Genomic DNA, 17,196 nt, shown 5'->3' with positions numbered 1-17,196 from the left:
ATCGCTGGTGAATGCATGGAGTTGAGAACATTCATTTGCATGATACTACATGGCAACCTTATTTTCTAAGTGGTTGTTTTCAGGTTCTTCAGCACATATCTGTATTGTTCTCTTACTATGTTTTGCTAAAGAAATGGGACTCCTGTGAATGTTTAGAGTTCACATGTATCATTCTTACCCTTTGGCCAGTATAAAAAAAAATTGACAAAGAAGGGAGGAACAAAAATACTTAGTTCCTACAAATACTGTAGCTGCTGTTACTTACTGTTACTTCTCAGGGAAAAGCAGAAAGGTCTCTGCCCTTACTTATTCTATTTGATCTATATAATGGTGTAGAGAAATGGTCAGCTCTGTCTCTTCATATTGAAATGAACAAACTTAAAGTAAACTTGAAGGCTGCTTTTGGGCAGGATTTCAGTGAAATTTAGCTGTCATAATACATAATGTGCAATATATACTTTTACCACTTTAGAGGAAGAAAAGCTCAGATTAGGTTATTATTTTCTTTTTGGAAACACCAAACTTTAAGTTAATAGATCTGTTCTTAAAATTCTGTTCTTCACTATCTGCTCTATTCTTCAAGTCATAATATATAATTTTGAGTTCCCTGGTTAATTACAAAATATCAAGTTAACTGTAGAACTGCAAAGAAGTTCTGTGCATGTATGAAGAAGGGGAAGCAGCTAATTTTATCCTGATGATTGGCAGAGTTAAAGAAGTCTCAAGCTGGGGGGAAATTTTGCTTACAGTATTCTAGAAAAAGAGAAGCTTTTTTATTATTATTTCTTCCCTCCCTTTCCTAGATTCAAGTACAGTGAGATATTCACCCAGCTTATTGGGAGCCACTGGAAGATCTAGACAGTTCATGAATGTGTGCCTTTGAACAGTTGCCATCCTTTGCCATGTGCTACTTTTTCCAGAGCATCTTGTCATTTGTTTTGGGGGATTAAGTGCAATGTTTCTCATAGCTGAACAAGTTTTCAAAGTGGAATTTTTTAGTATATGGTTGAAGAACTTGAAAAATAGGGGTTACTGAGCCACCACAATTCTAAGGTGATGGGTAGTTAAAAGAGAAGGGAGGATTATGGGAATCAAGTCTCAGAGCAGCACTTCAGTGTAAGTGCTAAACATCCTCACTTCCTCATTGCTAAGGAAATGAAAAAGCATTGTAAGTCTTGCCAATATGGCACTTGTGAGCCTTACCATCAAGTATCACCTTCTGACTACTTGATCTGTGAAAATATAGCAGGTTTTATTAAACAAGTGTCTTGTCCTTGCCCCTACTCCTTGTGAAACAGCGTGCAAGTTAGGTGCTAGGGAGAAAAAGGCAATATTCCTGATTTGAGCGCGTGTTGTCTTCCATGGTACTTTTTTTGGTTTTTTTTACTCTGCTGTCTCTTTATTCCATTGAAGTGTGCTGTCTTGTGGCAGCAACTTCTGCTTGTGTGAAAAATACATCCTTATGCCTGTTTTGTTCAATCTCATCAGTTCCCACCTTCTCAACGATGTAGAGAAATGAAAAGGAAGTTTCCAAAATAGCATTTCTTTAGTGTGATTCAATATTCGCAGTGTTGTCATACTTAAAAATGAGACAAGGATGTTTCAAAAACTCTTCTGTCTCTATTTCCATTGCACAGGCAAATTGAGTTATTTTAAAAAGTTTCATGAAGTTGTATTTGTTATAGATATTTTGAAATACTTGAGCTCTTTTTTCAGGGCAAAACACTGTACCTATACAAAGACAGAATGAGACTATGAACAACTATTTTTAGTTATCAGTCTTCTGTCAGTAGTAAAGCTAACTCTGTCTTGAGTAAATTCTTTGATTCAGGACTTAAGAATATGCAAACTGTTATTCTCTAGAATTTTAAATAAGTATTTGTAGAAAATTATAGGCCCATTGCTTTATAGGGTAGCATTCTCCTGATTAATACAATGCTATTTAGATGTAGGCATTTTATGCAAACTGAGTGTTGAATCAGTTGGATGTTGGTCAAAGGAATCTTGAGTTTTACATCTGAACAACTAGAACTGGTATCTGCTTTAGGCTGACCTAAATACATTTCCTGATTCCACAGACTCTTGGAGTTTAGACACATAGCTCAATGGATTAAAAATTATTCTCAGATATGTATCTGCAAAACTGTTAGTGTAAAACAGTCTTGTATCTGAATATCACTGAAATGACAGTGCTTAGGCATATAAACATAGGGTTTTTTCTAAATATAGCAAGCTTTAGTTTCTAAATGTACACAGGTGAACTAATAAACAATGCTGTCTTTACCCACACTAATCAGAAATCTGTAGTAGGTCACATCAATCTGCCAGTGACTAGAACTTACAATACCAAATTTTAGTTTGGCATAACTTCTTAGTGTGGTGCTGTTTTTAGGAGTTAGCATTCAGCTTTACAATGGTTTATCTTGCTGTCTTGATTCCTAGCTGTACCAGTCAGAAAATGGAACTATAATAGAAGAGGATTTAGCTCATATTCTGAAGACTGCCATGGGTGTGTCACAGATTGATGTTACGCACCTTTTTAGAGCTGTAGATAAAGAAGAAAAAGGAGAGATTACATATGGTAAGTATTTTAAGTGGATCTGAACTGTCAAAAAATGTCAAAGTTGTCTGAACTCGTGCTGATATACGAACCAGTTATTTTTTTATTAAATTTTACATTTTTTTAGTTTAATGATAAAAGCACTGCAGACAAAGTAAATTTACATTTAAAAAAATTAGTTTCACCTTTAATATCAAACATCACATTTACATGTTTTCAGACATTTTCCCTTCCATGTTAAGTCAGGCAATACCTAGATTAACTCTTTCAGCATATTCTGTTCTGCGACTTACCTGTATGTGAATATGTATTTTTAAGAAAGCTATACTAGCTCTGTCCTGTTGTTTTGTCTCTAGTATCTGTTCCCCACTACTTCTGCCCTCCCAGAATATAGGAGGATATAAGATTTTCTACTACCATAATAATTTTTCAGCATGTTTGAAAATACTTTTTTCCCAAGTAAATGACTAAGGTGATCTTTTCCTGCATTCTAATGCTTCACAGTTGCTTTAAGCTCCAAGATGAGGCCTGTGATTAGAAGTAGTGCTGGAATAGCTCATTCTTCCTACATTGCCTTGTCTCACATTTGTGGTGAATGAGGCAATTGGGAACCCAAGCACTTATCTTTGGGCTCTGCTGTGTACAACTTTGATAAATATTCCTTAATATCTTCAGGACTTGTTTCAGTAAGACCCAAAATGTCTGCTTACTGAGATCTATCAGAAACGTTATCCTGTTCAATCCAGTCCTCCCTGGCATCTTAGGTTTCTCAGTTGGACCCAGTACTGATAAAACATTGAGAGGTGGATCCTGACAGAGTTGTCAGGATGCTGATTTGGATCTAGACTATCATACTTGTGTCAACAACTACTTCAAGGGATTTTCTGAAAAGGTACGGTAGCTTTTTGAAGAATTACTTAGAATGGCATCTACAGTAAATATTCTAGTCTTTCCCATACAAAAAGGATTATGCTTATGCTTATTATGCTTAATGTGACTGTAAGAGCATCTTTGTACTGTTGGTTGTAATTTTTATACTTGTCTTACCTTAGTTGGGCTAACTATCAGAATGACCTTTCCCAAAAAAGACTGGTTTTTCATGGTCATTAATGTGATGCACACATTATATGTGTTGTTACAAAAGATCCTTGGGATGGGCTTAAAGTGTTCATGTGAAAAAAGGGAATGCTTTCATGTTCCTGCTGCAGGCCAGACCCAGTTAAGGCCAATAGCTGATTACTCTCTCCTTGTTAGCTGCAAAAAAAATAATATACTGAGTTGGAATCTCTGAATATGCTTAACCGTTTTGATTCTGATTAATCAGTTTGCACTCAAGTGTTTCTAATATATTATTACAACTACTACCACTATTAAATATTTTAAATATAAAAAAGTTCTACATTTTCTTCTTGGAAAAGGTCAGATACATCACATTCTTTTCTATGAGATTTTTTTTTAAGTTGAACTTGCAATAAATATTACTTAAAGAAAAAAATTGCTGTATACCTTTTCAAACATTTAAGATTTTATTTTTTTTTTTCCCCCCTGAAAACTTTACCATTTACATGATCAATCAGCCTGTTGTACATACAGGTTTTTCAGCATAGATGGGAGTGCTCATTTTTGTGGCCTGGACATTGTCAGCTTCTATTGAAGTTACAGTGTCCAAAAGACTTCAGATCCATATGAACTGTGGATAAAGGATATCCATGTTTTTGTTTGCAGAAGGATGAAGTTATGTTTATTGCATTCTTCCCATCTATCCCTTTGCAACCGGTCAGAGGCAGGACTGACCTACAACTGCAGTGCCCCCGTGAGACAAATTACATTCCCTTGCACTTTGCAGTATTAAGAAAAACATGTAATTTCAGAGAAGGTTGGTGGAGGGGGAAAGCTTGGGTCATTTCCTTATTCCACACCAGCCCAGTTGTACCAGGAGGAACTGGGCTTCGCTCCTCTGAAAGTCTGCTTCAGCTGTCATCTGTGCTGCACCCCAGGGAACTCACAGCACTGTCTGATCATGGGTTCTTGTGGGATAACACAGTGAATTTGAGTAGGCTGTGATACACTGTAGGTGACTGACTGATAATGTTCACACCCAGTTTTTTCCAGTGTCAGTTTACATTATAAGAATAGCTTCTTATGACTTAGATCCTGTACAGTATCTTGTGTTCAGATCATGTCTGAATAAACGGTCATATAGGCAAATTGTGACAAGGCTTCAATTGTCTGATTGTTAACACAGAATATTACTTCTTGATGTTAAGGCTTCCCCGTTCCTCCAAGAACTAATCTTGCTCTTTTTATTGTCTTATTAGTATCCAACATTAAAATTGTATTTTTTCATGATGTGTTAAAAATTAATTATCTTCTCACAACATTATTCTCTGAAACACTACGAGTTTTGAAATGCTGAAATCTTGAAAGTGGAAGGCAGCAATGACAGCTGCTGTTAGGTTGAAGATAATTATGAGTGCAAAGCATTAAAGGGCATGTTTGCAAAAGACTTACAAGATTTTAAGTAATGACTGCTCTTGCTGTTCATTGTCCCTCAGCTTCTGCCCTTCTGCCAGTGAAAAGTGAGATACTATGTCAGGGCATGTGGTGCTCCTCATGCATTTTAATGCAAATCTGAACCTGTTTACAAGCTAAGCTCTGGTCTGAATTGTTTTAAGGAGGGCTTAGGTAACTCTTTGCAACATCTTGGCTGGGAGGATGTGGTAAACTGCTGAGAAACTATAACAAGCTATGGGGTTAGCATTATGTTAACTGCTGCTATTTTTCTCTGAAGGGATCATGTGATTATACATGTGTAAGTATTCAAATTTAGCATCCTTCTGTTTCAGAGAACTGACTGCGTAACAACAATTTTTTTTGTAGATGACTTCTACAGATTTGCTGAATTGCACCCACACTTTGCAGAAGACTATCTCTATACTGATCAGATGGGAGCTGAGAGTGGCTTGCAGACTGCATCTCTTTCTGCTCCTAATGGTATCTGTACTGACTTCAGCCCTGAAAACGCTGAAGATAAAAACAGCCTTCTGCAGAAGAAACTGAAATAACACTACAACTGTTACCTTCCTCTCCTGGTGAGAGGATTGTCTTTTCTTGGGATTTTCATAAGTCACTCCAACAATACAGCAAATACCAGTTTTGTGTGTGAAAGTTCTTCTACCTTAATACCATTCTTCGAATCATATGTACTATATTTAACAACGTGTTTCAGGTTACTTTGGGGAAGGTGGGTTTATTTTTTTCAAAAAAAGTCTTTGAAAGGCAAAAATGTGAATGTGCTTCATTATTAATGTTCATATTTAAAAGGAAGCGGCACACTTATTTATATTGGCTAGTTTCATGTACAAAGTGTCGCACAAACTGTGCATGTATAAAGAAACTGTAGCTACTATGGTGATAAGTGCACTTTGGTGACTAGTGTTTTCCCTCGTTATGGGGATGTTTATTTGGGGCCAAACTTTGCTGTCCATATTTGCATAGTCAGTCTTGTTGATTTCAGTGGGATTATTCTCTTGAGCAAGGCAAGCACATTTTGGCCCTTTGTTTTGGTTTCAGTGAACAGTTTGGAAAAGTAATGCAAGAACTTGCTAAGGATTACTTTTTATTGTTGAAGGACAAAATTATTTCTCTTTCAGTCTATTCCATGGTAGAATGAAAAGGAAAGGCTCCTTATCCCTCACCCCGGCACTTTTCTACTGTAATCTTCTGGATGCAATTAAACATGAATTTTTTCTAAACTGACATGCCACATACTGTTTGCAAATGCGTGACAAACTGTTTATGCTTTTCTCTTATAATCAATTCAAATCGTGTCCATCCACCATTTAAATGGGAGACATTTACACAATTGTATTTAATCTAGGTTTATCATGAATCACAGGTTTCTTTTGTAGCAAACCTGTATATACAGATAACTTAGCATGGAACACACTATGAAAACTTTGTTGTATCAGCACAAGTTTGAAAAGGTTGCAGTTCAGAGGCCAAACCAGTTGCAGAACATCCTGAAGAAATGCTAGTTAAATCTCTATAGCAACATTACATGTACTGCATATAACACATATGAAGCTTAAAATAGTTTAGAACTGTTCAGGCAAACAAACAACAAAAAAACCCCTCCTGAACCACTTGTATTAGTAATGTTTCTTATCTTTCCTTTTGTGAAGCCAGATGCCTTAATTACCAATGGAGGTCTCAGACAAAAATTTAAATTATTATAAAAACCCAGAGCTTCATTGATTAGGAAATGTGACAAAAACCTCAAGGAGTAGGAAGGAGGACTCTGTCACAAAGTAACTCTGAGGGCAACTCTCCTTCCAAACAGACAACAAAATACTTTCAAATCATTTCTGTGATTTTGTAGGTCTGTGCTAACATATGATGGTTTTGTGATTAGAAAACTGCTGTTGAGATTTGGAACTTCCACATGTTAGAGTAATTTAAAACTAGATTTGAAAGGGAGGAATTTTAGCAGAAAGAAATCTGTTTGTACCAAATGCTTTTTTTTTAAAAAAAAAAATAGCAGTAGATGTTTTAAAGCTCATTTTAGGGTACTGGAATGTGTCCTTAGAAATCCCTAACTGTATGTGGCAAGTCTCCAAACTGAAACTGGCTTTAATAGAAGGAATAAGGGGGGGGGGAAATTGCCAGAAGTTGTCTGTGGGGTATGTAGAGGTAGGTCCTCAGTTGGGGGTGATACTCTTTTTTTGTTTTTTTTTTTTTTTTTTTTCCTTTCTTAGTCTAGGTAATGCATGCCAAGCTGACAGGGCGGCAGCAAACTAGGAGACAAGATTTGAATTAAAACTGATGAAAAACAGGAAAAATAGTTTGGAAAAATAAGGCATGTGAGGAACTACACTTGAATAGGAATGGTCAGCTGCACAGAGAAGGGAGTGGCTTTCACTGCATAAAAGGTCTTGGGGCAGGGGTGGTATAGAGTACAACAAACTGAGCACTGTTAACTCATTGCTGCAGAAAAGTTACACATTATAGTGGGATGTATCAATAGTGTAGCCTGTGAGAAGCGTGGTAGTATTTCTGTGTTACCAAGGTGTGTTAAGGGCTTACCTGAAGTACCTGTCCACATTAGGGCACCTGAGAAAGATGAGGAATAGCTGGATAGAGTGTGGAGGACAGAAAGTACTCAAAAGAGAGATCATAGAATGGTTTGGGTTGGAAGGAACCTTAAAGATCATCTAGTTCCAACACCCCTGCCATGGGCAGGGACCCCTTCCACTAGACCCAGTTGCTCAAAGACCCATCCAACCTGGCCTTGAACACTTCCACGGCAGGGGCATGCACAATTTCTCTAATCCAAAGAAGGAGGAGGCTGAGGGAAAATGTGAAAAGAGTCTTTAAATATGGAAAAAGTTGCTGTAGAGAAGGTAGGAACAGCCTTTTCTCCACGTTGATGGTAGATACAGGCTGTTCATTTAAAAGGCAAGATAAGCATTAGAAAAGTGTCCTTACAATACACCTAGTTAAGCTGAGGAGAGTGGCTTATTCCAGGTGGGGTGAGGATAATTCCTTTGCTGGAGGTTTTGAAAACAGAGCAGACACACAGCAAAGACTGAGACACTTGATTTTGTTGATCATGCCCCGGGGTCATAGGGGTATGTCCTAAGGTCTACTTTCTGTGACTATACAGTATTTATTTTAGTCAGTATGTAAGGGAAGGCAGGTGAACTGTAGTCTGGGCACATCACATCTCCTGAACAAGACTCTTTATGGCATGTGGCTCAAGCTAGCTGTCTAAGATGGTTATCTTTTGCTTTATATGTGAGCTTGGTAATTTGAGAATTTCAGAATTCAGGGGATGAGATAAGAGTTCCCATAGACACTTGTCTGAAAAGAAGAAAAAGGTAAGCTTAGTATCCCATGGACAACTTTGGGGTGAGAGAAGCTCCAGAGGAAGAGATACCCTGACCACATCTGTGAAAGAGCAAAGCAAGCTGATTGAAGTTGGCTAAATATGAGTGTACCTAATTTGCATGTACAGTGTGTGTAACACTGGGATCTGCCTTCTGAAAACCAAAGGGTTCATTTGGTTTCATATTTGGTTTGGTGAGGGAGATGTTTTCTAATTGTGGTAACTGTAATAGCTGCACTTGTGTGCAACAAAGCTGTGCAGAGAGTTTGGATTGAGGGGTGCTGCAGCCTATGATAGACAGGCCCTTAAACAAACACTACATTGCATGGTGAAAAGGCACCGAAAGTTGTGTGTGTCAGTGAGTTCGGTCCAGAGCTGCTGTTGGAGAAGGACAGTGACCAGCTCCTTGTTTGTTTAGTGAGCAGTACCCTTGGTGGAAACAACCATTAAAAAAACCCAAACAAACAAAAACCCACCACAAAACAACACTTAGATTTTCTGTAATTAATTAGGTTTAGATTAGATATCAGGATTAAATTCTTTACTGTGAGGGTGGTCAGACACTGGAACAGGTTGCTTAAGGAAGTTGTGGATGCTCCCTCCCTGGAGGGGTTCAAGGCCGGGGTGGATGAGGCTTTGAGCAACCTGGTCTAGTGGAAGGTGTCCCTGCTGATGGCAGGGGGGTTGGAACTAGATGATCTTTAAGGTCCCTTCCAACCAAGACCATTCTATGATTCTATGAATTGTGAGGCTACCTCTTGTGAGGTTGTTGAATGAGGTAGAGACATAATAGGATGAATGATAGGGTAAAGTCCTGATTGGCCTGCATGGAGACACTGTTAGATCACACATAATGTCACAAAAGCTGAGATTAATGAATATAATTTAGGTGACTTTAGCATCTGTATAATACAAAACTATAATATTAGACTGCCTTGTGACAGAAGAGCCACGTTAGCATAGGTTGTAAACTCAGGACGTTATTGAGGGCTGAGGCCTGTAACCCATTTCATTACTGCAGCAATGTTTGTTATAACTCACTATCACATTCCAACTGCAGAAATGTTTCCGTAGGTTCACATAAGTAGCCTTTTTAAAAGGCAACGACTGTGGAACAGCTGGGTCGTGACAGTCAAGTTTCAGTGGCTTGCTGCAATGTCAGGGTAGAAGTGAAAGCTTCCTTCCCCTTCCTCAAACACTGACATGTAAGTTCTTTGAAGTAAAGTATTGCAGATTTTACAAACATATTGTTTTATTTTAACTTGTGATATCAACAGCCCCTGAATTTATAGGGAGACATATGATGAAATTATTTCAGTTATTTGCAACAGTTTAACTTAATAAATGATCCTTACACAAAAAATGCAGGGGTGTGAAGACATTTGACATTTCTGACGAGTGTTTTACTACTTTTATATAATACTGCTATCTCTTGCCAGTAAAGGTCTTGCATCTGAACTTTTATATGTTGTATGAGAGGCCCAGCCAAAGCTTTGCTCTTTTGCTGTGGTTGAACGAGTATACTCTGTATTTTGAATGTATTTAAAGTAACACAAAAAATCACAAAATCCAAGATAGCTAAAAAGTGGGCTTTTTTTCTTCATTTAAATTTCTTCAAACAGAATAAAACCCCATTAAAACAAAGCAAACATTTATGAGGTGCAAAGCATGTTTAAGCCACTGTCTCCACCCCAGTAAGGCAAGTGCTATTTCAGATTCCACAGGAGTCTGCTGCTGTGAGAAGATACACTTAAAAGGCATTACAGGCAATTTGTGAGCCTTATGGAGAAATTAGGTTGTACGCTTAATTTTATACCAATAAATTACACTACATGTTTCAATTCATTTATTGTAGCTGGAATAATCTTAATATGATGAAAAGCAGCCAGGCTTGTGTGTGTGTTTGCTAATCCCATTTGGAAGGTATAAATCCTTAGGTCACAAAGGTTGAAAAGGTGTGCAGTAGGGAGATGATGCAACCTCTAGTGGCAAAGCTCTGGGAATTAAATAGCCAAGCTTTGTACATAACTGTTTATTATAGGTTTGTTAGCTAGTTTAAGCATTGGGCTGTTTGGAATGTTTTTATTCATAATGGGTAGTAAACATTTTTCTGGAAGAGGGATAGTTGCACTTTAACATTTGCATAGCTTGATAAACTTTCTAAAGCAGAAGTATCTTTATTCATTTACGGGTTCCCTTACAAGGCCATTTTTAGTATTGCTATTAAGTTATTTTTCCTGTGTTATATTATCATGTGGTAAGTGCAGCTTTTTGTGTTAACGGTTTTAGTCGCATTCTGCTCTCTGCTCCTTCAAAAATGGTATTCTCATTTGAAAAAGAAAAAGACTCAAGTTCTCCAACTTGCATTCTTTGAGCACCACGTGCTGTAGATCCCATGATCTTAGAAAAACTATATAAGCACAGCTTTGCATGTATTATGGCACCGAACTAGGATTTAAAAAAAAAAAAAAAAATTCTGATAAAAACTCTAACCAAGTCAGATCAGTTTTCCTTTAGATCAGAGTGGGGGTTGTAAGACCTTCTGAAATGTTGCCTTTTGCTTAATGTGAAGCCTCTGCTATTTTCTAGCAACACTTTAATGAGTGTCCTAGTATTAAGAGGTTACAAATGCGTTGGCCAAGAGCATTAGCAAAATTTAAGTTTGGCTCCTAAAGTCATATTGAAGTACAGAAGTTCCCTGTGAACCAAGTATTTCAGGTGGTTAGTTATTTTTTAGGTATCTGAACTTCAACTAATTTGGAAAATTCAATTACCTAATTAGTATGGCTAGATTCTTTACAAAAAAAAGAGGAAGAGTAAGTCCAGCAGTTCGAAATAGAAAGCAAGAATTTGTAATCAGTACCACTAATAATTAATTAAATTTATAATTAATCAGTCCAACAAAACCACAAGAACTGCTTCACAACTGAGCAGGATGACTGAGATTGTCATTCAGATAATTTTGTAGTCCCAGTTAGGTAGAAATTAAACCAGCTGCTCTTTAGTTAGAGGATGATTTGAAAGTACTGCAGCATCGTGTAGCCAAGTAATGTCTAGGTCACTGGCAGCGCAGTGAGTGAGGTCTCAGCTGCTGCCCCTGCCTCTTCCCTGTGAAAGCTTGAAAAAAGTATTCAAACCATGACAGGAACCTTCTAAGACCTCCTTACAGGTAAAATCCTCCAGCACCACCTCGGAGGAACAAACATGATCGTTCTGTGCTATAGCTAAGGCAGTGAACTGGGTATACACGTTAGTCACCAACGCAATGTGATTAAAATGTGCATAAATTATATAATATTGAGGTAAAACTACTGACAGAATGCAGCAGCAAAGATCATCCATTAGGCGTGCCTGGTCTTGCATCTGTGACCATTTCCTGCATCTCATAGTCATCAAGTTAAGACAGTTTATTTCCTTAGGAAACTTTTCAGGTTTATTTCAATATATTAATTATTTTGTCTTTTCTGAGCGCATGAATGATTTGGTTTGTAGAAAATGGCTTATTTTTCCCCAGATGGTATGATGTGCTTTATCATGTGTAATGGGATTAAACTCAAGTGGGTGATACCAAGAGAGCAGAGGATTTAAGAGGCTTATAAAATGGAGGAGTTATGTTCCTGTGCAATACACTGAGACCTTTTTGCAGCAATTGACACTCTGCCTAGATTGTCTTGCAAGCTTGTTAGGCAAAATAATTTACTCATTGTGTGGTGGCAGCGGCTGCTTCTTCCATTTTCTTTAGCAAAGTGGCAGAGCAGAGAGTATTCCTGTGCAGACTAACTTTGGGAAGCCATCTGTAACCAGTAAAGGTATATTTCCAGTTTTCAAATGATCAGTCTCTGGGAATGGAAACAGTAGAATCACCTTAGCACAGATTGCACCCGAGTAAGTTATTCCTGTTAATTAGCTTATTTGTTGGGGTTTTTTTTACCAACATAGTTGTCTTGCTTCTTTATTCTGACCTAAATTGCACAGGGCCGTGTGAACATCCCAGCTTATTTGAGGTTAGCTTGGGGGCCTTGAAAAAGGTGCTGTGTGATAATCTGTAGATGTAGCATTAAGCTTCAGTTCTTTCACTTTGACCAAAAAATGTTAGAAGCAAGAGAAAAGTCATAATGTCTTTTGTAATTTTAATAATGATATCAAAATATTATTTTTGATGTTATGAATGAGGTCTTATTTCAGCGTGCTAAACAGACAGTTGGAGAAAAATCAGACTGAAGTTCTGGTCCTGAACCAGCAAGTTGAAAAGCCCATCAAGGCGAGCATAGCAGCAAAGCTTTCACTGTGCAGCCGGCCTCTTCCCACAGTAAAGAAGGATCTTCTCTGCCTCTTGGGCTGGTGAATTCAGCTAGCTCTTGCTGGTGCTGTCTGGTCTTTGTAGGTGTGTTGCAGCCCGAGGGAGACCTCGCTGCCTCATAAGCCTAAGTGACATTCGTGGGCTCTTACTGAGCCATAAGCGACAGGTGAATATTCACGTCATGTTATGGTAATGCCACCCAAAACTACGGCCTGTGTACTGCTTCAGCTTGTGCCTGCTGTTAGGTAAAGGATTGCTTTTCCTTTTCCCACAACTTAACCATTGCAGGTGTGTCCCGGTGACACCGGGTCTGAAAGAGCTTATGAGATTTGCCTTGTTCCTGTGAAGAATAAGAAATTAAATTTAGAAATATAGTACAATGAAACCTTTAAATTGGATTGACTTCTGACTTGCTATGTCACTTTCAGTGTGTACCTGTTTACTTCCAAGTTCCAAATGCAGCAGCTATAAACTTGACAGCAAACCAAACAAAGTCTCCTCGTGGATACTGAAGAAAGCTGAAGCTCAGACACTTTTCATCCTACCATGGTACTGGAAATTAAATTAATCTGACAATAGGTTATTTCTAAGTCTATGAATGTATATGGGGAAAACCCAGATACATGTCTTTTATTCACTATCCGGCATGAAGTCAGTTTTGTATTTTAAATGTTAAAGAAATAAACTTGTAAAGATCTTGTATGCCCTAAGTATATATTTTTGTCCTATGTTTTCTTTTATAATGAAGTTCAAACAAAATATTTCTTATCTTTCAGAAGGGAGGTTTAGGTTAGCCAGTGCTGTACTTTCCAGACTACAAAAGCAGTTTTTAAGTAAACATCTGAAAATGAAATTGTATTTTTAATTACGTGGATTAGAATTGCTTAAGTTAAACACCTCTCCTTAGCAAGTGCGTATACTTGGACAAAAAGCAAAACCATTGCAGCTGCTTGTCTATATGGTTGGTTGTGTTTGGTGATTTGTTTACATTGCTTTCTCCAGTTGCTCTGAGGGTGTTAAGATCTCCATGTAAATCAGTAACATTATAAATAGAAGTCAGAAGAAAATTTATTTAGAAGCGATTGGTTTTGTTTCCTGGAGGAGGACCAAGACTAAGCATCTGCTAACCTCGTGTTATGTACTGTACAACTTCAATGTTGCGGCACTGTGCTGGAAGCATACGGCATCTGTTCAATGGGACCACTTCCTAAACCTTTTTGTAATTCCCAGCATCTCCAGGTGTGCAAGACATTTCTGATTTGATCACAGGTACTAATTCATCTTTTTGGAAGAATAAAATTAAGTTATCAGCAAGCTGAGAAATAATTTTTAAAAACGGGTTTGATTTCTTGAATTATTGTTAAACTTGCATTGAGGATATAATTGATATATTTTGGAAAAAAAATTGTTATGTTTTTGAACACACTTGAGAATTTAAATGTAAAAGCAAAAAAGTTACCTTTTAAAAGAGCACATTTTGGAATTTTCTTTTACCGCTGCTGAATCCAGTGTAGACACTGCCATGAAGAGGATGCTTTTAGTTGAAAACCTGTGCTGACAGAGCAGGAAGCTGTCTTCTGGGCACTCACTTGCAAGGTATGACGTGCTTGTTCCATCAGTGGTACAACTTGTGTTGACTTCAAGGCTGCTCAAGCAGACCTGGTCTGTTTAAAGACGCATATTGGCTGCAAGCTTTTTATTATAATAGCCCTTGGATATGCAGTGTAAATCTGTAACAATATGTAGTGCTACTGGATAATAATAATAATATGACTGCATATTTTCTGCTGTAAATTTCCCTCCTGTGGCTCCTGTGGTATGTGTACATAAAGTATTACCTTTGCACTGAACTGACTGTACTTCAGAACTGAAAAGCAAAAACAAGTAGCGTACTAAAGATGACTGTAGCTTGTGGTTCCAATTGTGGAAATACTTTTGCAGGATGAAAAGTCTAGCTTCAGTGCTACAAATTTGATTTTTATATTTTTTATTAACATGCATGGAAGACTAAGGATGATATTTTTTAAAAATGAACTTGGTTTTGTACATTTTTCAATGTTTAGAACTCTATGATTTAACTTTACCTCTGAAGACCAGTGATCAGTCAATTCTTAAAGGAAATACCTCAATTTGAGCATTCTTTTCTTATTAGTTGTCCGATAGGTTGAAGTGGACTATAACGTGCGATGAACTGAGCCAAATTATGTAGATGCTTAAACTATGCTATATAAGTCGTATGATGATTTACTGAAAGCAAACTAAATGATACACTACAAGTGTTGATGTGCAGTATGCAATCATGGCTCATTCTGCCCAACTGGACATTTTCCTTCTGAATGGCTTGTAAATTGAATTTTCAGCGTGAAAGCCAAATTAAAAGTGAAATTAAAAAATGTTTTGTTTCCTCTGGATTTTTTTTTTTTTTAAGATTTAAGTTTTTTATAAACAACAAGGTTTACAGTAAGGGAAAAGATACAACTCATAATTATGGATAAGACTGAGTCCATATATGTTTAGACATGCTTTGTTGATATATGTTCTCTGTGGCAGTGTGTGTAGAACAGTGTTTGTTTACCTGACAACTGGGAGTTGTTTTAAGGGTTTTTTGTTTGGGCTTGGGGTGTTCAGGTTTTTTTGTGTGGGTTTTGGTTTGTTTGTTGTTTTTTTGCTTTGTTTCCCCTGAGGATGATAGGGATATTGACTTCAGTTCTATTTTCTATGCTTGAATAAGAATATTGAAAGATCAAAAAAGATTCAGAAAAGGGGCCCCAGAAGTCTGGAGAACAAGTCTGTCTAAATTAGACTGAAGTAACTCTGGCTACTTTTATTTATCCAGGAAACAGACAAGAAGGGGTCCAACACTCCAGGTACCTACCTATGTGAGAAATTCGTAACAGAGGGCGGAATAAAAGAGCAGTGAAGTCCAGTGGATTTAAGCTGAACCATTAATATGAACATTTTTAAGAACAGAAGTGAAACACTGGGGAGGTTCTCTGGAGAAATGACATACATTCATCATGACAGGAGGATTTCAAGGGAAGACTTGTTAATGTTTTTCTTGATGTTAATCTCTAATTTCAAGGTATGGGGTGGATGCAGATTTTGAGTGTGTTCTTTGTCCCAAGTCAGGTTAGTCATGCAGTGGTTTGCGTGAAAGATGGACATCCGCAGGTGATAGCAAGTATTTGTAATTTCATTCTGTGTAAGAAAAAAGATTGCATAATGCATTTGTCCCAAACAAAATTTGATCTCCTTTCAGTGAAGTCCTGCTAGTCATGCAGCAATGTGGCATGCTTTCTTATGAAGAAAACCTTTAAAACCTGAACCTTTTTTTTTTTTTTCTTAAATATATTTTTCCTTTTTCTTCTGCTCCAAAATACAAGTAATTTATTTGCTCTCTACTTGTGAAAGTAGGTTACACTAGAAAATGTTTTAACTAATGCCAGGGGATGCTATCAGAATACTGTCTGTTTTTCACAAATGCTTATTCCTTACAAAATGGAGGTGATTGACACGATTAATGAAATATTATAGATGTGTAAATGCACAAAATCCATGCAAGATCTTTTTTCTTCCAAGGGTAATGATTCCCCTGCCTGATACCATCTGGTTTGAACCCTGTTTTTCCTTGCTTCTTGCCAGGGCAGCGTGAGCTGTGACAGGCCGTGGCCCTGGCTCTGCCTCTGTGCAGGGCAGAGCCCTCCTCTGCTGCTCCTAACGCTGTGCTGCTTGGTTCAACAGAGAGGTGGTGGGGTCTGAGCGTCCCGCCAGCCCTTCCCTTCCTCGCCGCTCTCCTTTCGGCCTCTCTTCTTCAGGTGATGTGAAGCGCTAAGGCAGCAGCACGAGCTGTGAGCCCTCGCAGCACGACCTCTTCTCCTTCCTCACCTTTGTCTTCCCACCTTTCTCCTGTTACTCTCCACCACTTTCTTCTCTGAAAGCAGATAGCCAGCTTCACCTTCCCGTGTGGTATTTCCAAGCTCCTCTGTGTTGCAGGGCTGCTCTCTGTTGTGGCACTTTGCTCAGCTGCCGGGGCAGTCATTGCTCACCGCACGCTCGCACCTTTTCTGCCCCTGCATGCCTTCTGCCCGACGTGAAGCTCCTGGCCGAGGTGTACTTGAGGTACACACCCGTGTCACTACTTTCTCCTGGCAGACACCACGTGAGCAGATACTTGAGGACCACCAGCACAGGGCCTGGAAGAGCCTTCTCAGCCTTCCTGGAGGAGCCAGGTTGGGTAGCTCGGGCCTGCGGGAGCGGGGTGTGACTGCCAGCTGGGCAGCAGTGCAGCCCATGAGGGATGGGCACCGCTCCCTTCTCCGCCGGGTGCTGCCACCTCCGCCAGCGTTTGCTCCCCTTGCTCCCGTCCTTGCTCTAGCTTTTGTTTGTCACATCCCTCTCGCAAGGCACCGGCGTGTCAGGCTGCGGGGGGGTCTGGCCATGGCCCTGGCT

The 17,196-nt window shown here is 38.5% G+C and overlaps 1 protein-coding gene across 1 annotated transcript in view; it reads left to right on the top strand.

Annotated features, from left to right (window-relative positions):
• Positions 1-6,319, top strand: part of LPCAT1 (lysophosphatidylcholine acyltransferase 1) — a 51,387-nt gene extending 45,068 nt beyond the window's left edge. The window contains exons 12-13 of the mRNA XM_010175202.2: positions 2,443-2,581; positions 5,441-6,319. Of these exons, the coding sequence (XP_010173504.1) occupies positions 2,443-2,581; positions 5,441-5,625 (324 nt within the window). The 3' untranslated portion in view covers positions 5,626-6,319. The remainder of the gene's footprint in view (positions 1-2,442; positions 2,582-5,440) is intronic.
• Positions 6,320-17,196: the final 10,877 nt, after the last annotated feature.

Source organism: Antrostomus carolinensis, unplaced genomic scaffold, assembly GCF_000700745.2.
Source record: "Antrostomus carolinensis isolate BGI_N321 unplaced genomic scaffold, ASM70074v2 scaffold179, whole genome shotgun sequence".
Classification (NCBI taxonomy): Eukaryota; Metazoa; Chordata; class Aves; order Caprimulgiformes; family Caprimulgidae; genus Antrostomus; species Antrostomus carolinensis.
The sequence above is the reverse complement of the archived record's forward strand: the minus strand, read 5'-3'. Positions and strand labels throughout refer to the sequence as shown.